Genomic DNA, 19,938 nt, shown 5'->3' on the forward strand with positions numbered 1-19,938 from the left:
GCAGCCCCTCTCTTCCCCCCTTTCTACTTCCCCCAGGGCAAAGGAAAAAAACTATGCAAATTGAAGAACCCGAAAACCAAGCTAGTTATATAAAAAATATATTTTATGTATATTACAGTTAAGATGCTATGTACACAGCAAACGGGAATCCAAACACCCCCCGAAGGGATAGGGAAAGGGGAAAAAGGGACAAAAGGAAACAAAAAGGGACACCGATAGATACGCGAGAACTAAATAACTAGTAAAACAAATCTAACCACATCCCTTAGAAAGAAACAGGATCGACACACACACACTACCAGCACTCTCCAAGCCTCCACATGGCAGGTCAGTGGATGCTGCAGGCCTCAGCCTTAGATAAGCGAGACCAACACAGGGACCCACTGTTCCTGAACTCCGGCGGAAGAGAAGAAAATAAGGAAGGCCGCTCCTTCCCTCTTATTTATACCATGATTTACGTAAAAATCATATGGAATACTGGGAACACTGCCCCTTCCTTGGTTACCAACTGGTAACCAGGGAAGGCCTAGATTAAAACCACCACAAATGACAAATACCTTTTTCCTCCCCAGTGGTTCAAATTAACAGGAATTCTTCCTTTAAATGTTTCTGTTTTCACAGATGAAGATGATGATGTTGATGGTTCAACACAGGGATCAGCAAAAGAGGTCCAAATTTCAACAGACTCAAGTAAGCAAAATTTTAGTAAGTAGGGAATAGTCACCCATTCCAGTCTTTATTCATATAATCTTAACTTATATTGCCTTATGACAAAACGTTAAATGCCTGTTTTTCTGATGCTAGATTCCAATTTGAGGTTCAGAGTTTTGGTCCAACACATTTATCCAAGGCCTTACAAATATCTGACAGCTATTTTCAACTGGTAGATGGGTATAAGTGATAATCTGTTCATTATCCTGACAAAGAAGTCATTTCTCTCACCTTGGTAACTGAAGAAAGAAAATGTGATGTTAACAACCGATAGATAAGCAACTAATTTAAAGGGCAGACAGCATGTCTTTTCAAAGCCTTTTGCTTTTAGAATTGCTGGATCCAAATCCTACTAAAGGCACCAGGTGGATTTTTATTTTTTTTTGGTTGGTCATGTTGCAGTAATCAGGATTGAGAAGGGCAAGTTGCTTCCTATTTGGTTAAAGTCTTAAGCAACTCTGCAGAATTGCCTGGAGTTGGTATCAGTTTTCAGAAAATGAAATAAAACCACAGTTTAAGGGCATCCTACCCCCGTATCCATATTAGTAACTGGAACAAAATGGTACTTGCTACCTAATGTAGCTGCATGGATTGTTGTAAAAAAGGAAATTTCAAATCAATAAATACTAATTTATGTATTTTAATCCTAAAGTTCTTACAAAATTAGGAGGTTAATCGTGCAAATGCTATCTGGAATTTAAAAAAACCCAGCTTGGTAAATAACTCAGTTATGGAAATGATCTCAAGCATCCTCTTATTTCACATTTTAAAATTTGAGGCTGGTGTCTCTTAATGATTCTAAGTTATGATTCACCACCGTGCTTCCTTATTGTGGGAAAAGGCCCTGACTAACTGCAGTTTGTCTAAGAAACTTTCACTTTTTCTGGTGTTTTAAGTGACTTAAGTGGTTGAGTGTGAGGACTTTGATATTTCAGCAACTAAGCCTATTTACCCTTTTGACTGTCAAAGAGAGCAAATTAAGTATTCAGATATTCAGCTGGATTGGTTGAAAGTACTATTACAGGCCAGTTCAGCTTTAGTTTAGCCTTCCCAAAAGAAGGGGAAAGATGTGAAAATCTGGGGAAGGATACAAACTTCAATATGTCATTTGTTCATATATACTGTCTGGAGAAAGCAGCAGTAGATGGTACATTTTCAAGGCTCATCTAAAGTATCCGTACTTGTGTTTTAAGTAGAACAGTCACATTAAAAAAATTGCTTCCCCGTAATGCATTTTCACAAAATATAAGACAATATAGAGCCCAATAACTTTGCTATTGTTTAGAAAGCTCAATAATAACCACACTGACAAAAAGAGACAAAAATAGCATTTAATGCTAAGGCAGGACAGACTGTGGTGATCAGATGCAAGGCCAACAAGCAACCTCTTTAAATGGACCAGCTTCCTATATCTCCTTATCCCACTATTTTCCCATACTTCTCTCCCCAACTACCTTGATCTCTCCTTTCCCTGCCTTTGGTTCCTCTCCTAAATTTTCCCTAACAACTCTTAATACCACACCAGAATGCTTTTCACATGCATCTCCTTTTTTATGTTATAGGGGTACATATTTTAAAAAATAGCGAAAAACAAGTCAGAAGAAATTGAATAATATTGAGATGTAAAGACACGCTTTTTCCATAGTAAAGAAGCAAGTAGAAAAGGATGCAAAGACTCTAGACTGATACTGGAAGATTTGAATTAGTGGTCTACATTCCCTTTTTTTTCTCTGTTGTTGTAATTGGCTTGTTGAGTGAAGTGTAAAGCTAAAAGATCTAAATCTTAATTTTGGGAGCTTAAGTATGTTAAATCAACCATGAAATTTAGCCTACCAAGATACTGAAACCAAAGGCACAAAATTAACATAGATTTAATAGATGCTTGGAGCAGGTTTGAAAAAGGACTCTCCCTGCCCTGTGAGTCTCTCAGAACTCATTGGCTCCACATGACCTGTCTGATTCAGTGAGTGTCCATCTTACACGGGACAAAATTCAGCCATCCAAAGAAAACCCATTCTGGAGGAGGTTTTAGAGGAATCTCTTTGAGGGAAAAAATGGGGGCTGCAGTGTTGTCAGCAAACGCAGCATTTCCTTCCACAGCCTCAGTTGCCCTGACGAGTGAGAGATAAAATGGTTCTGTGTTAGATAGACCCAAGTCATTGGCTTAGAGCTCGCTGATGTCTTGTCTCAAACCTGCCGACATTGTGGAGGAGACCTTCACTGTAGACCTGTGGGCAGGAACAAACTGTTTTCTGGAAGAAGCAAAGACGGCATATCGGGGAGGGATTTTTCCTGTTAAGATAATTAGGAAAATGTTCAGCTTTCATAAGAAGGGTCACTGTGTTCTACTCTAACCGCTTACAGATAACTGAGCATGTCACATTTTTCTCTGAAACATGGTTTGAGTGGATTTGAAGCTGGTGAGACCAGATAGAGTGGTGATACATATGGCAGATGCTTAGAGAAGCTCTAAAAACCAAGAGGAGAAGGGTGAAGAAGTGGCTACCAGAATGGGAGGATGGCTGTTAATGCAGATTTGTTCTTCAAAATTGTCTTGAAAATAGGGGAGTTTGAGCTGCTCACAAAAACAAGTTCAGAGAAGGGACACACCTGCAAATAGCTCTCCTGGAAGATGAAGAGCTGAGAAAGCAAGAACCTAGGATTCTGAAAGATTTTCTTAAGGCCAATAAGAGAAAAAATACACGGGTCTTACAAAGCTTAATGCTGCCTTGTAGCTTATGAATACTCATACTGAAATAAACCAAAATGTGTTAGTCCACAGTGTTGTAATATGAAACAGCAGTAGAGAAGAAGAGCAGAAAGCATGTGGATAACAGAAGTTTTGTTAGGAAGATGGTTCTTGGTAAGCTGTGTTGCTAGAATTTAATCTTTTAAGAGTGATTTTCACCGGTAGGTTTGGTGTAGACCTCTGTCTTTCTTCAGTGGCTAAAATATTCAGGACAGCATCATTTTCCTGTCTCAGTCACAAGCCACAAATGAGTCTTTTCAGAAGCCATGTCCAGTCTCTGGAGATGTGGAAGTCAAAGGGAGCGTGAACTTTGGACTCATCAAATATTGCTTATCCTTTTCCCAGGAAGACTTAGTATCTTAGCCTCCAAAATCAAATCCCATAATTTGGTAAATTATGCCTAGGGTTGACCTTTTGTAGTTATTTTCCCCTTGAAAAACATAAGCATGAATAACAGGTTATTTTCAGCTCAGTATCCCATGGTAAGAAAGTAAGTAATGTGTTTTTCAGGAGAAAGTCCTGATACTGCGTAGTCTAACCCAACAGGAAAAGATAAGACACTTTCCAGTGAAGTGTCAGCCTTGTGAAACCGTCAGTAACGCCTTTAAATTCCAAAATTTGATATGTGCATCTGTTGCATATTAGCCCGGGTTTGTTATTTTTGATATGTATACTAAGTAGGTACAGACTTCATTTCTGTAATTGGATCATTTATTAATATTTAAAAATTGGAACAGGTGGAAGAAAAAGCCTTATCTAACTTTAGAAGGGGTTATAGTTGAGCTCCTTACCAAGGCTGGTTAGACAAATGAGCCTGGCATGAGACACCCCTTAACTTACGTGTGTTGGATGTGCTCTTAAATCAGTGGGGAATTGTCTTTCTAGATGACTACTTGCAGTATTTAGCTGTTTGCTCTTTTGTTAATGTGCTCCCAGAAGCCATCTTTCATCAGGTTGCAGCAAAGGTGTCCCTTGTGAGGAGGGCAGTGACAAAGTTAAACACGATTTTTGTTCACATTACTTTAAGGAAAGAGGGCCGAGCGTGAATGTGTATTTAGCTAAGGAATATGCTTGAGCTTGGGACACTACTACTGCTCTGTAGATCCAAACTTCTCCTTGTAAACCAGTTTTATATATAAGAATCAAGCCAGCTTTTTGAACCATTTGACTGACCTTAAGTCACGGAGAGCTCATAATAAATTCTCCAGTTAAAATCGCTGGGGATTCTCTCATGACAGTTAGTATGTCATAAGAACAGACTACAAAGGCACTTCAAATGAAAACATGTACTAGAACTTGGATGAATGTTTTTATTCTCAGATGGTTGTCTACCCTCTGGATTGCTACAGATAACAGTGGAGATTTTGATAATGTTATTAAAGTCTGTACTCAGAACATCAGCTCTGCTGTCAGTAACCAGTGTTTGCTGTGTTTTTTCAAGTTGTGTTAGCTCTAAAGAAGGTCACACAGGACACAGTGTGTCTTTTTGTTAAAGTTTGTCTATGCTACAGTTACCATGGTGATCACTCCGACAGAAATCTGTTTCTAAAGGGTTTTCACTTTGTCTGGCGTAAATCCAGCAGAGTTTAGGGGGTGGATCTTCTGATGCATGCTGTAGTCTCAATGGAATGGCAATAGTTTCAAGGGTACTTTAGAAGTAAAAGTAGATGATATCTAAATCTTCCTTATATTGTGACTAAAAATAATTTGACAACAGATGCAACCACTGAGTAGATAGTTCAAGAACTGAAAATCCAAATTCACCTGGTAATACTACTTTTCATATTAACAAAAATACTTGAAAAGTCACCCCAAACTCACCTATTCGGTAGCATTATACACTTCCATTGCTGTAAAGAGTGTACATTGCACATGGAAATTATGTCAGTATTTTCCTTAAACAGACACAAAAAGTTTCAGGAAACTACTCTCAAAACACTACTGAGGGAATATTGGAAAGAGGAAATCAGAGCTGTGCTTCCAAAGGTCATTCTTCTTGACAGGGACCAGAAGTAAACCTACAAAACCAGAAGACCAAAGATCTGTCATGTTGTAGATGCTGCATAGAAAGACAGGAATTCTTTTTCTCCTTCAGTTTGGCTTTCATGTAGGATTTAGCTGTTTGCCTTCCCGCTTAAACCCTTTATGCTTTCATATCAATGTCCAAGAGAAAACTAGTAACAAATGGTGTCCCTCAAGGGCCCATGCTGGGAGCAGACTGTTTAATATCTGACAAATAGTCAGATACATTTGACTGTTTAATATATGACAAATAGTGGGATTGAGTGCCCCCTCAATAAGTTTGTGGATGACACCAAGCAGAGTGGTGCAGGTGCACCAGAGGGAAGGGATGCCATACCGAGGGACCTTGACAGACTTGAGAAGTGGGCCCACATGCAAACCTCATGAAGTTGAACAACTGGGACAACTGCAAGCTGCTGCACCTGGGCTGGATGGGGTGCGGGGATGAAGGGATCAAAAAGGACTTGGGGGTGCTGGAGGATAAAAAATTGAACACAACTCAACAATGTGCACTTGCAGCCCAAGAAGCCAACTGCATCCAGGGCTGAATCAAAAGCAGCGTGGCCAACAGGACAAGGAATGGGATTCTGCCCCTCTATTCCACTCTCTTGAGACCCCACCTAGAACACTGCATCCAGCTCTGCACAGGAAGGACATTGACCTGTCAGAGCGAGTCCAGAGGAGACCACCAAGATCATTAGAGGGATGGAACATCCCCTCTAAGAGCTAAGAGAGAGGCTGAGAGAATCGGCGTGGTTCAGCCTGGAGAAGGGAAGGCTCTAGGCTCTAGGCTCATTGCAGCCTGTCAGTACTTAAAGGGGGCTTATAAGAAAGATGTATAGAGATTTTTTACCAGGGCCTGTACTAGTAAAAGGGACAAGGCAAGGGGCAACCATTCAAAAGTAAAAGATGGTAGATTTAGGTTGAACATAAGAAAGAAATTTTTTATTATAAGGATAGTGAGACAGGCATAGGTTACTGAGAGAAGCTGTGGGTGTCCCATCCCTGGAAGTGTTTATGGTCAGGTGGGATGGGGCTCTGAACAATGTGATCTGGTGAAAGATGTCCTTGTCCATGTCAGAGTGTATGTACTAGATGATGCTTGAAGGCCCCTTCTAAGCCAAGATATTTTATGATTCTGTAATTTTATTTATTCTGGTTTTATCTGTCTGTTTTTCTTTGTGCATGCATCTGTTGTACAGGCGTCCCTTCAAAGAGTCACAGCATGGCTGAGGTTGGAGATTGCTCAAGCAGGGCAAATCAGAGCAGTTTGTCATGTTCAGTAAGGTTTTGAATATCACAGTAGAGTCATAGAATGGTTTGGTTTGAAAGGAGACCTTAAAGATCATCTAGTTCCAACACCGCTGCTGTGATTAGTGATATCTTTCACTAGACCAATCAGCCTGGCCAGTTTTGTCCCAGGAGAGGCAAAGAAGACTTTGGAGGATGAGAGGTTGTGCTGGTGACTACTTTGCTGTGCAGTGGGGTTTTTGTTACCTAATGAGAACATCCTCATACATACATTGTGCCATGCCCAGTGGAACTGTTAATTAAGAAAGGCCATAAGAAGTGAACAAGTCTACATAGTGGTTTGGTTTTGTTCCACCAGTTGCAGCTCTCCTTTTTAATCCTTCTGTGGCAAATGGTAGTTGGATCATGTGTTCCATTGAACCTAAATGATGATATGATTTGAGAGAAAAAGTATTTTATTCTGTACTACGAAGTATTTCCAAGCTGTGAGAAAGTAGACCCCAGCATGTAATGGATCTCCTTTGCAGTGTTAACAGACTGTTTAATGCCCACATGTCATGTAGGCATTGCAGCTGGTGTATGAGGCTTTCACTTAATATTTCTAACATCTCAGGACTGCAAGTGATATCTTCTAGCGATTTTATTACTTTGTGATGAATGCGGGGGTGCAGATTTATGGTGAGATCGGAGTCTGTAACATTGTGCTATATATACAAAGAATGACTTCTGTTAACAGTTCAGTCCAACACTGCAGTAAGAAGGGCAGATTCTGTCAGTGAAGAATAGTCATGTCTGCTGTAAAGCACGAGCCCTCTGGGAAGAGAAACCTGCAAAGAACCAGCAAAACTGAGCAGCTTAGCAGGTATCTTCATAAAGATGTGATCAGGAGAGGATACAAGGTCTGTCTTCATTGAATCTCCATTTTGATCTGGATTGATTAACTTGATTTCATTTCCCCAGACAGGTGGTAAGGACACATGTAGTGGACTAGTAATATTCATTTGTTCCTAAAACGTCTCAAAAACTACCTGTTCTTTGAAAATTTGATTGCAATTTGCTATTGCTCTTAAAATACTCACTTAAGTAAGAGAGAGACTTTGTCGTACAGCTGACTGTACCTGACTGAGTCATAACCCATCTTTGTGAAAGGTGAACCTGAAATCCTTCACTCTTCACTCTTTCAGAGATGTCTGTGCAACAATCTGTGCTCGACAGCTTGAGCATGGGCTTGATAAAGCTTCAGTGAAGTGAAAGAGAAGGTCTGAAGTTCTTCATTTGCTGTACCTTCTTTCTTCTAGATTTTCTGTTGTCTCTGTGTTTTCTCCTGTTGCCTGTGCACTTAACCAGCTATTTTAAGAGCTTTCTGCAGAAGTGTGTTCTCAGAACTGTCAGTGCTTTGGGAGCTCTTCTGAAGTGGATGGCACTGTGTCTTGGTCTTCAAGTTGTTTGACTGGTCAGTTATAAATGCAGTCTTGAATGGTGAGGATGAAGAAGTGGAAACAAACAGTATAGTTATATGTAAGCACTTATAGCAAAAACCAGGATAAAACTATGGTAACTTGAAGTACTCTTTTCTCTGCTAATGTATTCATGTTTAAATGAACAGTAACAAAACAAAAATGAAAATATTCAGCCTCAAAACTTGTCAAGAAGAAACATTTCAGTGGGTTAAAAGCAGGTTTTTAGTAGTTCCATTATACCCTTCCTATTCAGGTAGCTTTATGATTTGAGGGTGTGTTATTGAAATACAGTAATTGTTTCCATTCAGGTAAACAAATATTAAAGATATTTGACGGGAATGACGCAGTGAAACGCAATCAATTTCGACTGATTTCAGTTCCAAGGATTGCAAAAAATGAAGAAGTTGTGGTAAGATACCCGGTGAAGGTCAATATTTCGATGTGTTAAAGAGGCATATGATTACATATTACAACAGTCAGAAGGTTGCAGTTTTACAAATCTAATTCAAAACCAACAAAATCTGTAAATGGACTATATTATTGCAGTGTAACTGACGCTTCATTTAGTGCCCTTATTTTAGAGCATCTGAAGAAATGGTGGCTTACGTATCTCTAGAATAGTGGGGACCACAGTATATCACATTTTAGCAGTCATTCTCCTTCCCTGTCTGGCTCTGAAGTCTGATATTACTGATATGAGCAATATTGGATAACCCCCTCCTTGGATCTTGCTTCTTTACTGTATAGTATTTAGTATTTTCATGTTTATCCTGAACAACCACCAATATCGCACGAGTTAATCAGCTTTGAACTCTGAAACATACTATAGTTATCTCTGCTCCTTGGCTGTGAAACTGGCCACTTCCTAGCTTTTCCACTATTCCATCTGGGGTGGAAGAAATACTCAGTACTAAATCAGGTGTACTATACAGATCTTAATTTACTGGACTAGGCAGAGGCCCCACGCTGTGCAGAAATAAAGCTGGGGAGGGAATGGTGTGGTGCATAGGAGAACTGAGCATAGTGAGGTCTCAAAGTCATAAAGGACTTGGCAGAGGAGCCTGGAGAATTTATTACATCAGAATTTTGACAATTTAAGACTAAAGCCCGTTAGGATTTCTATCTTGATACTGTGCTGAAAATCAAGAGGAGTTTTCAAAATGGATTATAGTGTTATGCATGTTTAAGATCTTTAAGGAAAACTGTGTAGAGGGCTGAAAACAGTTTTATTTAGGAGTGCTTCTAGTCTTTCAAGCACATTTTATCAGGCAGCTGTTTTTAATGCCAGTTCTCATAAGTGAGTTACTGGGCTGTGTTGACTCCAGCATCTGTGTCAGCAGAGGTGCTGCAGGCATGGGCATGGATGTAAAATTCCTGTGAATGCATGCATCTTGCAAGGACAGATCTTACCTTTCATCTTCAGAGGTGTGTTTTTTCAGGATAGCCTTGTGGATGAAATGTTCACTAATTTTCTGTATCCCCTTAGTGCAGAAAAATTGAAAAGGCAGAGTTGGACACAATCAAATGTAATTTACCATTTTCCTTATGCAGTAAATCTTGCATACAGCGAGTGTAGCTTTATTGGTGCTGAACTATTATATCTGGGTTTAAAATCACTATCATTTGCCAAAAATACTATGGGCTGTGTTCAAATCCATTGATATCTCAAGTGTTTTTTTTTTTTTTTCATGTTCACTAAAATTTGTTCTCAAAACTTCACTCTTGTTTAGTTCTTTGACCATTTATCTACAGCTCTGGGCTTAAAATATACATTAGAGGTCCATTTCATAAATAAGGTATTTATAAAAGTCTGTGACTACACAGGTCTTAACGGTGTCTTTTCAAGTAAATGTTAATTTATCTTGCTGTGTTTTAGGAGGCTGCTTTGAGGGCGTACTATATAAATGATGACCAGCAGGAGTACGAGCTGCAGACCTTCACGCAGCAGGTGCTGCTCTCTGATGATGTTATCAACAGGAACGATGCTGCAGAGGACAGCAACTTGGGCTCAGTATTCCGAGAATCTGTTCCTGAAGCTTGGATCATCAGAGCCAAACCAAAGGACGAGGAAGTGATCAGAATTTATCCTGCCTGGCTAAAGTGAGTATTTTCCTACTTGACCACAAGGTTATCCTGCTTGGCTACGTTTGTCTTTTGTAGTCTAGCCCTGTTTGTTTCAGTTATCTTCAGTTTCTGAAGCTGCAGAAGTAAAGCAGAGAATGTAGTTTCCTTTTCTGTGTTGCAGGATTCTTCTGTTAATTTCTCTGAATGAGTAATATGCATATTATTCATTTCCATGACTCTCGGGTTTCTTTACACGCATGGAACATACTGTACAGCTTCTGCAGTTCTGTTTTCATGTGTTTGATTAGGAAGGTGCAACTTCACATTAACTATATCTGTAAACAAATGGTGACGTGCATGTGTCACTTGAAAAATTGATGGATATTTTCAAAGAAATATGAAGTTGGATGAACTACAGTGTAAGTTCTCATGGGAGATTAGGAGGAAAAAAAATAAAAGAAAAAATAAACTGTTCCATTTGCCACTGAGACATTATAAATTTTAAGCATATTTAGCAGTGAAAACAAAATGGTCTCGTGACCTTTCCATTTCTGAAGTGTTGTGGGATCAATCAGATTTAACCATTTGTTCAGTTTGCTGTTGCAACTACACTGCCAAATTTTATGAAAGACTTGAAAGTAATTTTGTGTATAAGAGGAAACTAATTTGCAGTGGTACAATTGTAGTTAACAGTTCCTTTTCTTTTCCAAGTCTTTTCTTGTCTGTAACACTGATACCACATCTGCCATGAGGTTCAGTGAGCAACTTTTTTCAACTTATACAAATTTGACACTTAGGTAAAAAAGATACACATGGGATAGGTCAAATGATTGTCCTAAAATAAGTTGTTTTTTTTCTCTTAGGGTGGGAATGGCATATGTATCTCTACGAGTAAATAAGGATAGCACTGCGCAGACTGTGATCAAAGAAGTGCTTCCCTTACTTGGAAGGCAGGTAACTCAAAGATCCCAAGCCTGTCCATGTACCACCTGAGTGACCCTGAAGTGGAGTGTACATATTTTTCTCTTCAGAAGAATTGTAACTCCTTCGTTCGCAGTTAACGTACGTGATTTTAGGGTGTCAGATGATCTCGTGTGACTGGCATGCTGCTCAAAGCTTTCTGCATTCTTCCTGGTAGGCATGGTTCCTCTGTACTGGAAGGTTTCTGGGTCAAGCAGATGTTCTTTTATGAACGCAATGATTCTACACTTCTAATCTTACCTTGTTAGGAAACTGGCAGTCCCTGACAGAATGATCATGCTTGTCCTCCTAATTCTTTGCGCTGCTCTGCAAAGGAAATCATAGAATCACAGAACATCTCAAGTTGGAAAGGACCCATAAGGATTACTGAGGCAAGCTCCCTGCTCCTTGCAGGGCTACCTAAAACCAAAGTGTATGACTAACAGCATTGTTCAAACGTTTCTTGAATTCTCTCAGACTTGGTGCTGTGAACACTTTACTGGGGATCTTGTTCCAGTGATTGGCCATCCTCTCAGTGAAGAACCTTTTCCTAGTGTCTAGTTAGAACTTTCCTTGATGTAGCTTTGTTCTCCTTCTTTGAGTCCTATCGCTGATCATCAGAGAGAGGAGATCAGCACCTCTCCCTTCACTGCCCCACTGGAGGAAGCTTCTTTTCCTCCAGGGTGAACAAGCCAAGTGTCCCCGGAGCATTCCTCCTAAGTCCTGTTGGTCGCCCTGCTCTGGACACACTCTAAAGGTTCGATGTCCTTCTTACATTGAGACACCCAAAACTGCACACTGTACTTGAGGTGGGGCTGCCCCACTGCAGGGCAGAGGACAATCTCTTCCCTCGACTGGCTGGTGATGATGCTGTTGTGCCCCAGGACACAGTTGGCCCTCCTGGCTACCAGGGTACTGCTGACTCATTCAACTTGCCATCAACCCCATCCACGAGATCTTTCTGCAGGGCTGCTCTCCAGCTCTCCTCACCAAGGCTGTATTTTTAACCAGGATCACTTATGCGATGCTGGGGGAATCTGGCAAGTTGTTCTTGTTAAATTTCATATAGTTGGGGATTACCCAGCTCTCTAGCCTATCCAGATCTCCCTATAAGGGTCCCCTATCCTCAAGGGAGCCCACAGCTCCTCCCAACTTAGTATCATCAGCAGACTCACTGTGCATTTGATTCCTGTATCCAGACAATTTATATAAACATGAAAGAGTACTGGTCCTACAATTGAGCCCTGGGAAACTGCACGGGTGACTGGCTGCCAGTCTGATGTAACCCCATATACTCTAACCCTTTGAGCCTGACCTGTTAGCAAATTGTTCACCCAGTGTAGTGTTCTGGACAGGTTATCCAGAAGGATATTGTGAGGGACGGTATCATATTACCACATTCACTGGCTTCCCTTGATCAGCTAAGTAGGTGACCTTGTCATAAAAGGAAATTAAATATGTCGAACGCTGCCTTCCCCTCACGAACCCATGCTGGCTGTGACTGATGACTTCATTATCTCTCCAGTATTTTTGAAATACTCCCCAGAATAACCATCTCCATGATCTTACCAGGCACTGAAAGAGATTGACAGGTCTTCCTTTTTTGCCTTTCTTGAATAGTGGAATAGCATCTTCCCGTTGACTAAGACCTTTCCAGACTCCCTAGACCATTGAAAGATAATGGAGAGAGGTCCCACGGTGACACTGGCCTGGTCTTTCAATAGCCTGGATGAATTCCCTTGGGCACTATCGATTCACATGTGCTGGACTGGAGCAGCAAGTCTCAAACAAGTTCAGGGTTGGCTGGGAGTCCCAGAGCTCATCATTGGTGTTGAAGACAGAAGTGAAGAGGGCATTGAATGTCTCCACTTTGTCTACATCCCTATTTTTGAGGTGACCGACCTGATGAAGCAATGGATCAATATTATCTCTGATCTTACTTTTGCCATTGACATATTTTAAAAATCCCTTATTGTTGTCTTTCACAATGGTGGCCAACTTGAACTCCAACTGAGCTTTGGCTGCAGAAATTTTCCCCCTTCAGTGGCAAGCAGTATCTCTGGTCCTCAGGGACTGCAAGGAAGCACTCAGGGCTCAAACAAAACCGTATTCTTTTGGAAATTATTAAATACATCTTGTACTCTTGTAGATGCACGTTTTCCTTGGCAGATGGTCTCTTTTGGGTATGCCTGTCCTTCCTACAGTTGGTGGCAAAATAGCATGACTTTCAGGAAACATTTTAGTAGAATTTTAGTAGAATGGAGACAGAAAGCTGTAGCATGGACATTTCATTCAGCAGCTGGGACTTGTGAGCACACCAGCAGATCAACATACTGTGCTGCTCCAGGGAACAGCCATGCTTCACAGAGAGTGACTTCTGCCTTCTGTGATTATTTACAGGGTACCTAGGAACATGCATGTGGCTATCTATCTGCAGTAGGTGATAACTGTAGATCTCTGTCTAGGTGTGTGTAGCTGTGCAATGCATGCAGCTTTCTTTGCACCGTAGGATGGTTCTAGGATTTGTTGACAGTCTGTTTCCTCAAATGCTGTGGACCTTTTAATAAAAATTTGAACAACAGTCTCCAAAATTTTATCTCACCTGAAAAAAGCAACTGTCAAACAGTATAGCTGGATACTCTGTTTGGGAAAGGTCTTCACATCTCTGTGTTTGGGAAGCTAGCTGTATGCTGTAAGAGACTCAATTCTTAGGCAGAGTTGTGATTTCTCCAATATAGTGATAATTTTTAATCTCATTTCCCTGTGAAAAGATGCGCATACAGGAAATCTCTTTTTAATATCCAGAGTTTGCCCGTGCTGAAGATCCTCTCCAAGTCACTTTCATCAAATATCAGGCAAAGCACATGCAGGAAGTTAAGGCTCTTAACACCACCCTTCATGACATGTAAAGTAAGATTTGTCTCTTGAGTCTCGAGGCCACACACATTAAGGCACTTCTTCAATCCTCAGTGTCACATGTGTTCAGGGTTGTAGTAAACGTAATAAATTGTAGTAAATGGTTCAACTCCTGGGTATGCCAGCTCTTCTGGTCCAGCTGCGAGGGACTTGAGTGGTCCCTGGCAGTAGCTTGGAGAAGAGACTGTGGCTCATGTAAGAGATCAGTGCCTGTGGAGTGTCCCAGCCAGGGAGTGGTCGGCTGCTTTTGCCAAGCCTGGATCCTGGGCCGTGTTCTCAAAGAGCAGGTTCATTCCCAGTGCTGCATGCTGTCTGGAAGGGTGCTCAGGCAATGCCGTAGATGAGGTGCTGATCTCTAAAACAGGAATAGAATTAACTGTGCTGTACAGGTGCCACTTCATAATGTGGCTGTGAGGATGCCAGTGTGTGAGAGCGTGGGAGCCTGCTGCAGTGAGTGTGTAAAATAAAGGTTATTCCTGACTCAGAAGCAGTTGGTTAAAGGAGGAAAGGAGGAACGTCATGGCTGATTTAAAAATGTTTGATTTTCATGCTCTGTACGCTGTATAACACAATAAAGTAAACACCTGGCAAAATTTTGTTGTTCAGAAACTGCATTTACATGTTGCATCTTTTGGCAGACGGAGTGCCTCCAGAATTTCAAGTTGGTAGAGGTGCTTATGGGCAGTAAGCAAGGTAAGTGAAGGAGAATTGGTCAAAGGCACATCTGTAACTGATCTTTGGGGGGGGCGTGTTTCCCATTCCAACACAGTTATAGTTCATTTTTTGCAGTAAAAAACACAAATGAAACTTCACGATGATGTTGAAATACTTAATCAGAAGTTATGCTGGTCCTCCTCAGTCCTGTGTGTCTTTTGAGAATAAGATTCCCTTTTCTTTCTTCGTTCTCACATAAAAATTTACTTGTGGTTTCTGGTGGGTATTTACATTTTGGGCCTGTTTTGGGGAGCTGTGTTCAACTGACATAATTTTCTTAACTGCGGTTATTTATTAAAGATTATTTCTAAAGTTCAAATTATTCCTTCCCTCTCTCTCTCTCTTCTTTCCCCTGACACAGCTCCCAAAAAAGAGTAAGTTTAAGTCCTAAGATAGTCCATAGATAGTCCAAGTAATATGTGTGTGTGTTAGAAAGTACAGAAATCTGCAGTCCTGGCATTGGTCAAGTGTTTTGTGATCCTGCAGGAGCTGAGCTGGTGTTCTCCAAGTTCATATCCCTTTATGCTTCAGTATTCTTAAGGCTGCATAGTGAGATAAATAAAGCCATAGAAGTAGTCTGATCTCTGACCGTAGCTGAGCATATACCTTTGTAGTTCAAAAAATGGCTCGATGCTTTGCTTTATGTGTGAGCATTATCAGCAAGTTGTTTTATAAGGTCACTGTAGCCTTGTGAATGTCTTAACCTTGATTGGTTTCTGGTTCTCTATTCTAAAGTATCATTTGCAACCTTACTTTAACTGGAAGTTGTTAGAATTCTTTTAGTATTTTGATAAAACACAGAAGTAGATTATTAATGTAGCTGTTAGGGAATATAGGTTTAAGTTCTTCTGTGAAACAGTTACCAAAGTACTGCTTGTCTTTTGAGTGGGTCCAAGCTGTTTCTGCCTTTTTTTAAAGGAGGGTGGTGTTCAGGAACCGTGAAAAAAGTCAGAAACTGTTCCAAGCACCAAAGTGCTTTTTCTTTTGAATAATGAGTAGTTCAGGTCACCATGGTCTTTTTTGTTGAAGTTAGTTGTATGCACAGTTGTACTTTTTCCCTAGGTTTTTTTTGGTGGTTTGTTTTGGTTTGGTTTTGTTTGTTGTTTTTTTTTCTGTTTAACTGAGCCTGATAATAATTTACATTGCTTTCTAACATTGTCAATGTTCTTGCTGTCTCCAGTTCAGCGCATGGTTTTGGACAATCAGGAACTGATTCTTAACAGATTCAAGGACATACGAAAGGTAAATCTGAAAATAAAATTAAAAAAATTATCTCTTTGTTTTGTAGAGAGTCCCCTTTCTTACAGAAAAAGTGAGTGATCCATTACCCCCTCCCCGCTGGTTCATCTGTAGAGAAGCTGAGATCTTGAGGTTTGCTTCTGTTTGTGATATTCTTTAGGCACAGAGAATGCAATTGCTAAGTGCAGAACTGTTTTGGATTTTGTTTCACAGTATCCTCTTGCCAAATGTCACGTCGTTTATTTTCCTTTATTTTGGTAGACTTCAATACGTCAGATGAATCAAACAAGATTTTACATTGTGGAAAACAGTAAATCCGTTGTACAAGTAAATTTATTTGTTGGTGGCCTTCCACCTCAGCTTTCTCCTGAAGAATACACAAATATTCTCAAGGAAGAATTAGCTATCAAAAGTAAGTAAACGAGTGCATTTTCAGATACTTCAAGTTGGACAGAACAAAATGTAGCATCTATTTCTCCTTTTTTTTTTTTTTTTTACTTCTTCTGACCTTATTTTAAAAATTATTCTGCCTCATAATCTCATGGGGGCTTTTTTATTCATTTTAACATGCTCGTGGTTGCATGAGAAACCTGACAGCTCATTATTCACGGAATTATTATTACATTACTTGAGTTGTGACCACACCTTTTTTTTTTTTTTTTTTTTTTTGAGTGAAAAAGCATCACTCTTTGAAAGAACTGTACGTACCCTAAACCATTCAAATTATGCCAGTGCAGTTTAATTCCCTGCGCATGAATGTCCCTTGCCTTGATTAACCTCTGACACCTTTTGCGTGGATTATTCTCCACATTATTCATGGTCTTCGTGTCTGGTCATGGAGAAGTGTGAGCACTGTGTGTACACACGTATGGACAAGCACTCAGGGAAAATAATTTATTTTTCTTTTTCAAAGAAGTGTAATTGATTTTTCATAACAGTCCTTCAACCAACGCTTTCTATAAACAGTGTCAGGAATGCATCATGATTTTTCTTTCAGGAAATGAAGCATTTTTCCCAATTTTTTATGGAACTTCAAGAGGAATTAAACTTGAAATGCTAGAAAGAATTCATAGTTACCTTTTATGAAAATCAGTTCAGCTTTTCTTACTTGCAAAGTAAACTTAGGAGAGGGAAAATGTTAGCTGGAGATTCTCCCTATATTTGTATAACTTTTAGTATTTATTTATATTGTATTCATATAACTTTTAAAAATACTTTAAATATTTACTCTAAATGTACCCAAGGTTTTATGTGTTTATATTTTTACCCTTTGCAGCAAATGTAGTATCTGTGAGTCATGTTTATCCTGCACAAGGTAAGCATTAAGATTTTTAGTCTTACAAACTATGTCTGTTTTCAAAACTGCAGCCTAATACTAGAGGTTGGAAGCTCAGAGTATGTTAGTTCTACTGCATAAGCAAAAAACCCTTCAGGTAAAATGCGACACATTGTAATTACGAAGAGCAGTGGATCAGTGTTACCTTATTAAACAAAGTTAAAAGGTTGGCTTTATGCCTCGGGTACCAGAAGGTGGTAATATTTCATCATAAAAATTAGTTTTGAAATTGCACTTCCAGTGAATAATCTAGCACCACAGAACTGATAAAAACCCTTCAACAGCTCTCTCTTTATTTTGACTTCTAAAATACTAAAATACCAAAACTTTTGGACTCAATGGGATTGTTTTACAGTCACTGTTTCCTAGTAGAGTGTTAATAGCTAGCTGGAGGTTGAAGAAAATAAATACTCTCATCTCTGTTCATCTTTTGAGCTTTTACTGTATGAATTTTGTTTCAGCAAGGTCGGAGAAGCCATGTGGCTTCTGAGAGCAGGAGCAGCAGTGGCTCTGGGCGGCTTTAGTGCAGTGGTCAGGTGGAGATCTGCATTTGGTACATCTCAGAAGTGTGGAATTTTCTCTTTTGTGTGTTTAGGCATCTGTATTTGAGATGTTTCACATCCTTTGGCAGGCTTAACTTTCACATGTCTGCTAAATGGATCCTTCTATATGGTTTTGAAGACTGATGTGTGCGTCCTTTGTGTATTTGCTATCTCCACGTGGCTAATTAATGCTTTTCATAACGAAAACTATAAAGGTGTACCTTCTCCTTTTCATATTTCTTAATGGAGAATATTTGGATTTGCAATGCTGTTCTCATGTCACAGCTTCATTGAACCAAATTTACATGCACAGGGTTTTTTAGATGTTTGTTTGTATGTGATTTTTATTGTCACTTTCTTTCATTTGTATTTTTGTGTTTCTCATAACTTCCTGACTTTCCCTTTTCATTGCACCCAGGTTGTGTTACCAGTTTATATCTCATATGCTGCCTTTTATGCACTGTGATCTTATCCTGCCCCCTTTTCTTGCCCATTAAGTATCTCACTTTAACTTAAGAGTATTTTATTTTATTTTATCTTTCTCTTTTGTCTTCCCTTCTTCCCAATTTCCTCATACAGGACCTAAGCCAACATAAAGATCTAAAACTGATTCTCAAACCAAATCTTTCCTTGCAGTAATTCTTACAGAGATACTGTTAATGAACGGAACTAATGGATTTTTAATAATGAGATACAAAATGAAACCTGATAGCTTTGTCACTTGTACATGATGAGAAAAGCGTATTAGTTTTGATAGGGTATAGAAATATGCTCTACCTCTGAATCTCAAAGGAAGTCTTTAAATATGCATCAGTTCTGTGCTGTCTTCGGTTCTTGCTTCTCTTCAAACTACTTTGCTTTAACAAAAATCTGAGGTGTGTTTTGGGGATATGAAGAAAGCTTTGGAAACAGAACAGCCCAATTCACTGATAACAAACAACCACAGAGTAACTTTTGCTAAATGATGTTCTGAGTAAACTGAGTGAACTTTTGCTGTGATATATGAGACCTATTTCCAATAATAATAGAAAATATAAAAAATAGTTCTGATGCCTCTTTACAGGTGCTGTTGTACTCCAAATTTCATGTTTTTCTGAAGCTGAAAGAATATATATGCTAGTTAAAGATACTGTTATCAATGACAAGCCTCTGAATGCTGTGGTGATTCCTGAAGTTATGGTAAGAGATGGGTTTGAACAACTGCCCTAAAAGTCTTTCTGCTGGAACTAAATGAAAATACTTTTTATTTGAAGAGGCCATACAGTGATTTTCTCTAAGTAGTGTGATGAAAAAAAATCCTTCAGAGCCTGTACTTCACGTAATGATATACTTTTGTGAGTTAAGTCACTTATCCTTTTACTGTTGAATTGTCAATATACAACTGCCTAACTATGCAACTATAAAGGGGAGAAAAATTATTTTTTTTTCCTGTTTATATTTCTTTCAATGATCAAAAAGTTAAGAGGGGTTTTAGTTTTAGCTGGCATGTCTGAAAACGTCTACAGCAATTTTATTTTGGGGACTAAATGTGTTTCCTCACTAACCATGAGGTAAAGTACTTTTGCTTATCTTCACGTTAATAGTATGTTTGTTTCCCCATTCTGTGGCAGAGGGATCAGACCTTGTGGATTTCAGAAGAACATAGTCTTTTGAAAGACTTAGTGTAAGAGTCCTTTGACAAATTCAGGCTTGATTCTGATTTATTAATCTTTATGGTTACTAATCACTTTCATATGAATTGGTTTGATAATAGGTTTCATGTTAAGAAAGTAGAGTCAAGGTGAAAAGAGGGAAATTATTAACTGAGTAAAGTGATATTTTTGACCAGGATATGACGTAGGTTCTGTCCAAAAGAGAGTGTTACCATAGTTACTTTCTGCTGAGCTGTTGTGTATCTTGCAAGTTACTAACTTTCTGGAGTTGCATTATGGCAAGGGAACTGAGAGTCTTGGTTTGACTTCTTGGAATGCCACA

At 39.4% G+C, this 19,938-nt stretch overlaps 1 protein-coding gene across 1 annotated transcript in view; it reads left to right on the top strand.

Moving 5' to 3' along the window:
* The window catches only part of DGKQ (diacylglycerol kinase theta), an 86,466-nt gene that overhangs the window by 46,875 nt on the left and 19,653 nt on the right, over positions 1 to 19,938 (top strand). The window contains exons 7-15 of the mRNA XM_027884654.1: positions 622 to 690; positions 8,502 to 8,602; positions 10,070 to 10,293; positions 11,121 to 11,211; positions 14,772 to 14,826; positions 16,028 to 16,089; positions 16,348 to 16,498; positions 17,363 to 17,401; positions 19,028 to 19,143. Coding sequence (XP_027740455.1) covers positions 622 to 690; positions 8,502 to 8,602; positions 10,070 to 10,293; positions 11,121 to 11,211; positions 14,772 to 14,826; positions 16,028 to 16,089; positions 16,348 to 16,498; positions 17,363 to 17,401; positions 19,028 to 19,143 — 908 coding nt within the window. The remainder of the gene's footprint in view (positions 1 to 621; positions 691 to 8,501; positions 8,603 to 10,069; positions 10,294 to 11,120; positions 11,212 to 14,771; positions 14,827 to 16,027; positions 16,090 to 16,347; positions 16,499 to 17,362; positions 17,402 to 19,027; positions 19,144 to 19,938) is intronic.

This window comes from Empidonax traillii, unplaced genomic scaffold (genome assembly GCF_003031625.1).
Source record: "Empidonax traillii isolate 1590-97213 ecotype Southwest subspecies unplaced genomic scaffold, ASM303162v1 scaffold152:size925058, whole genome shotgun sequence".
NCBI lineage: Eukaryota > Metazoa > Chordata > Aves > Passeriformes > Tyrannidae > Empidonax > Empidonax traillii.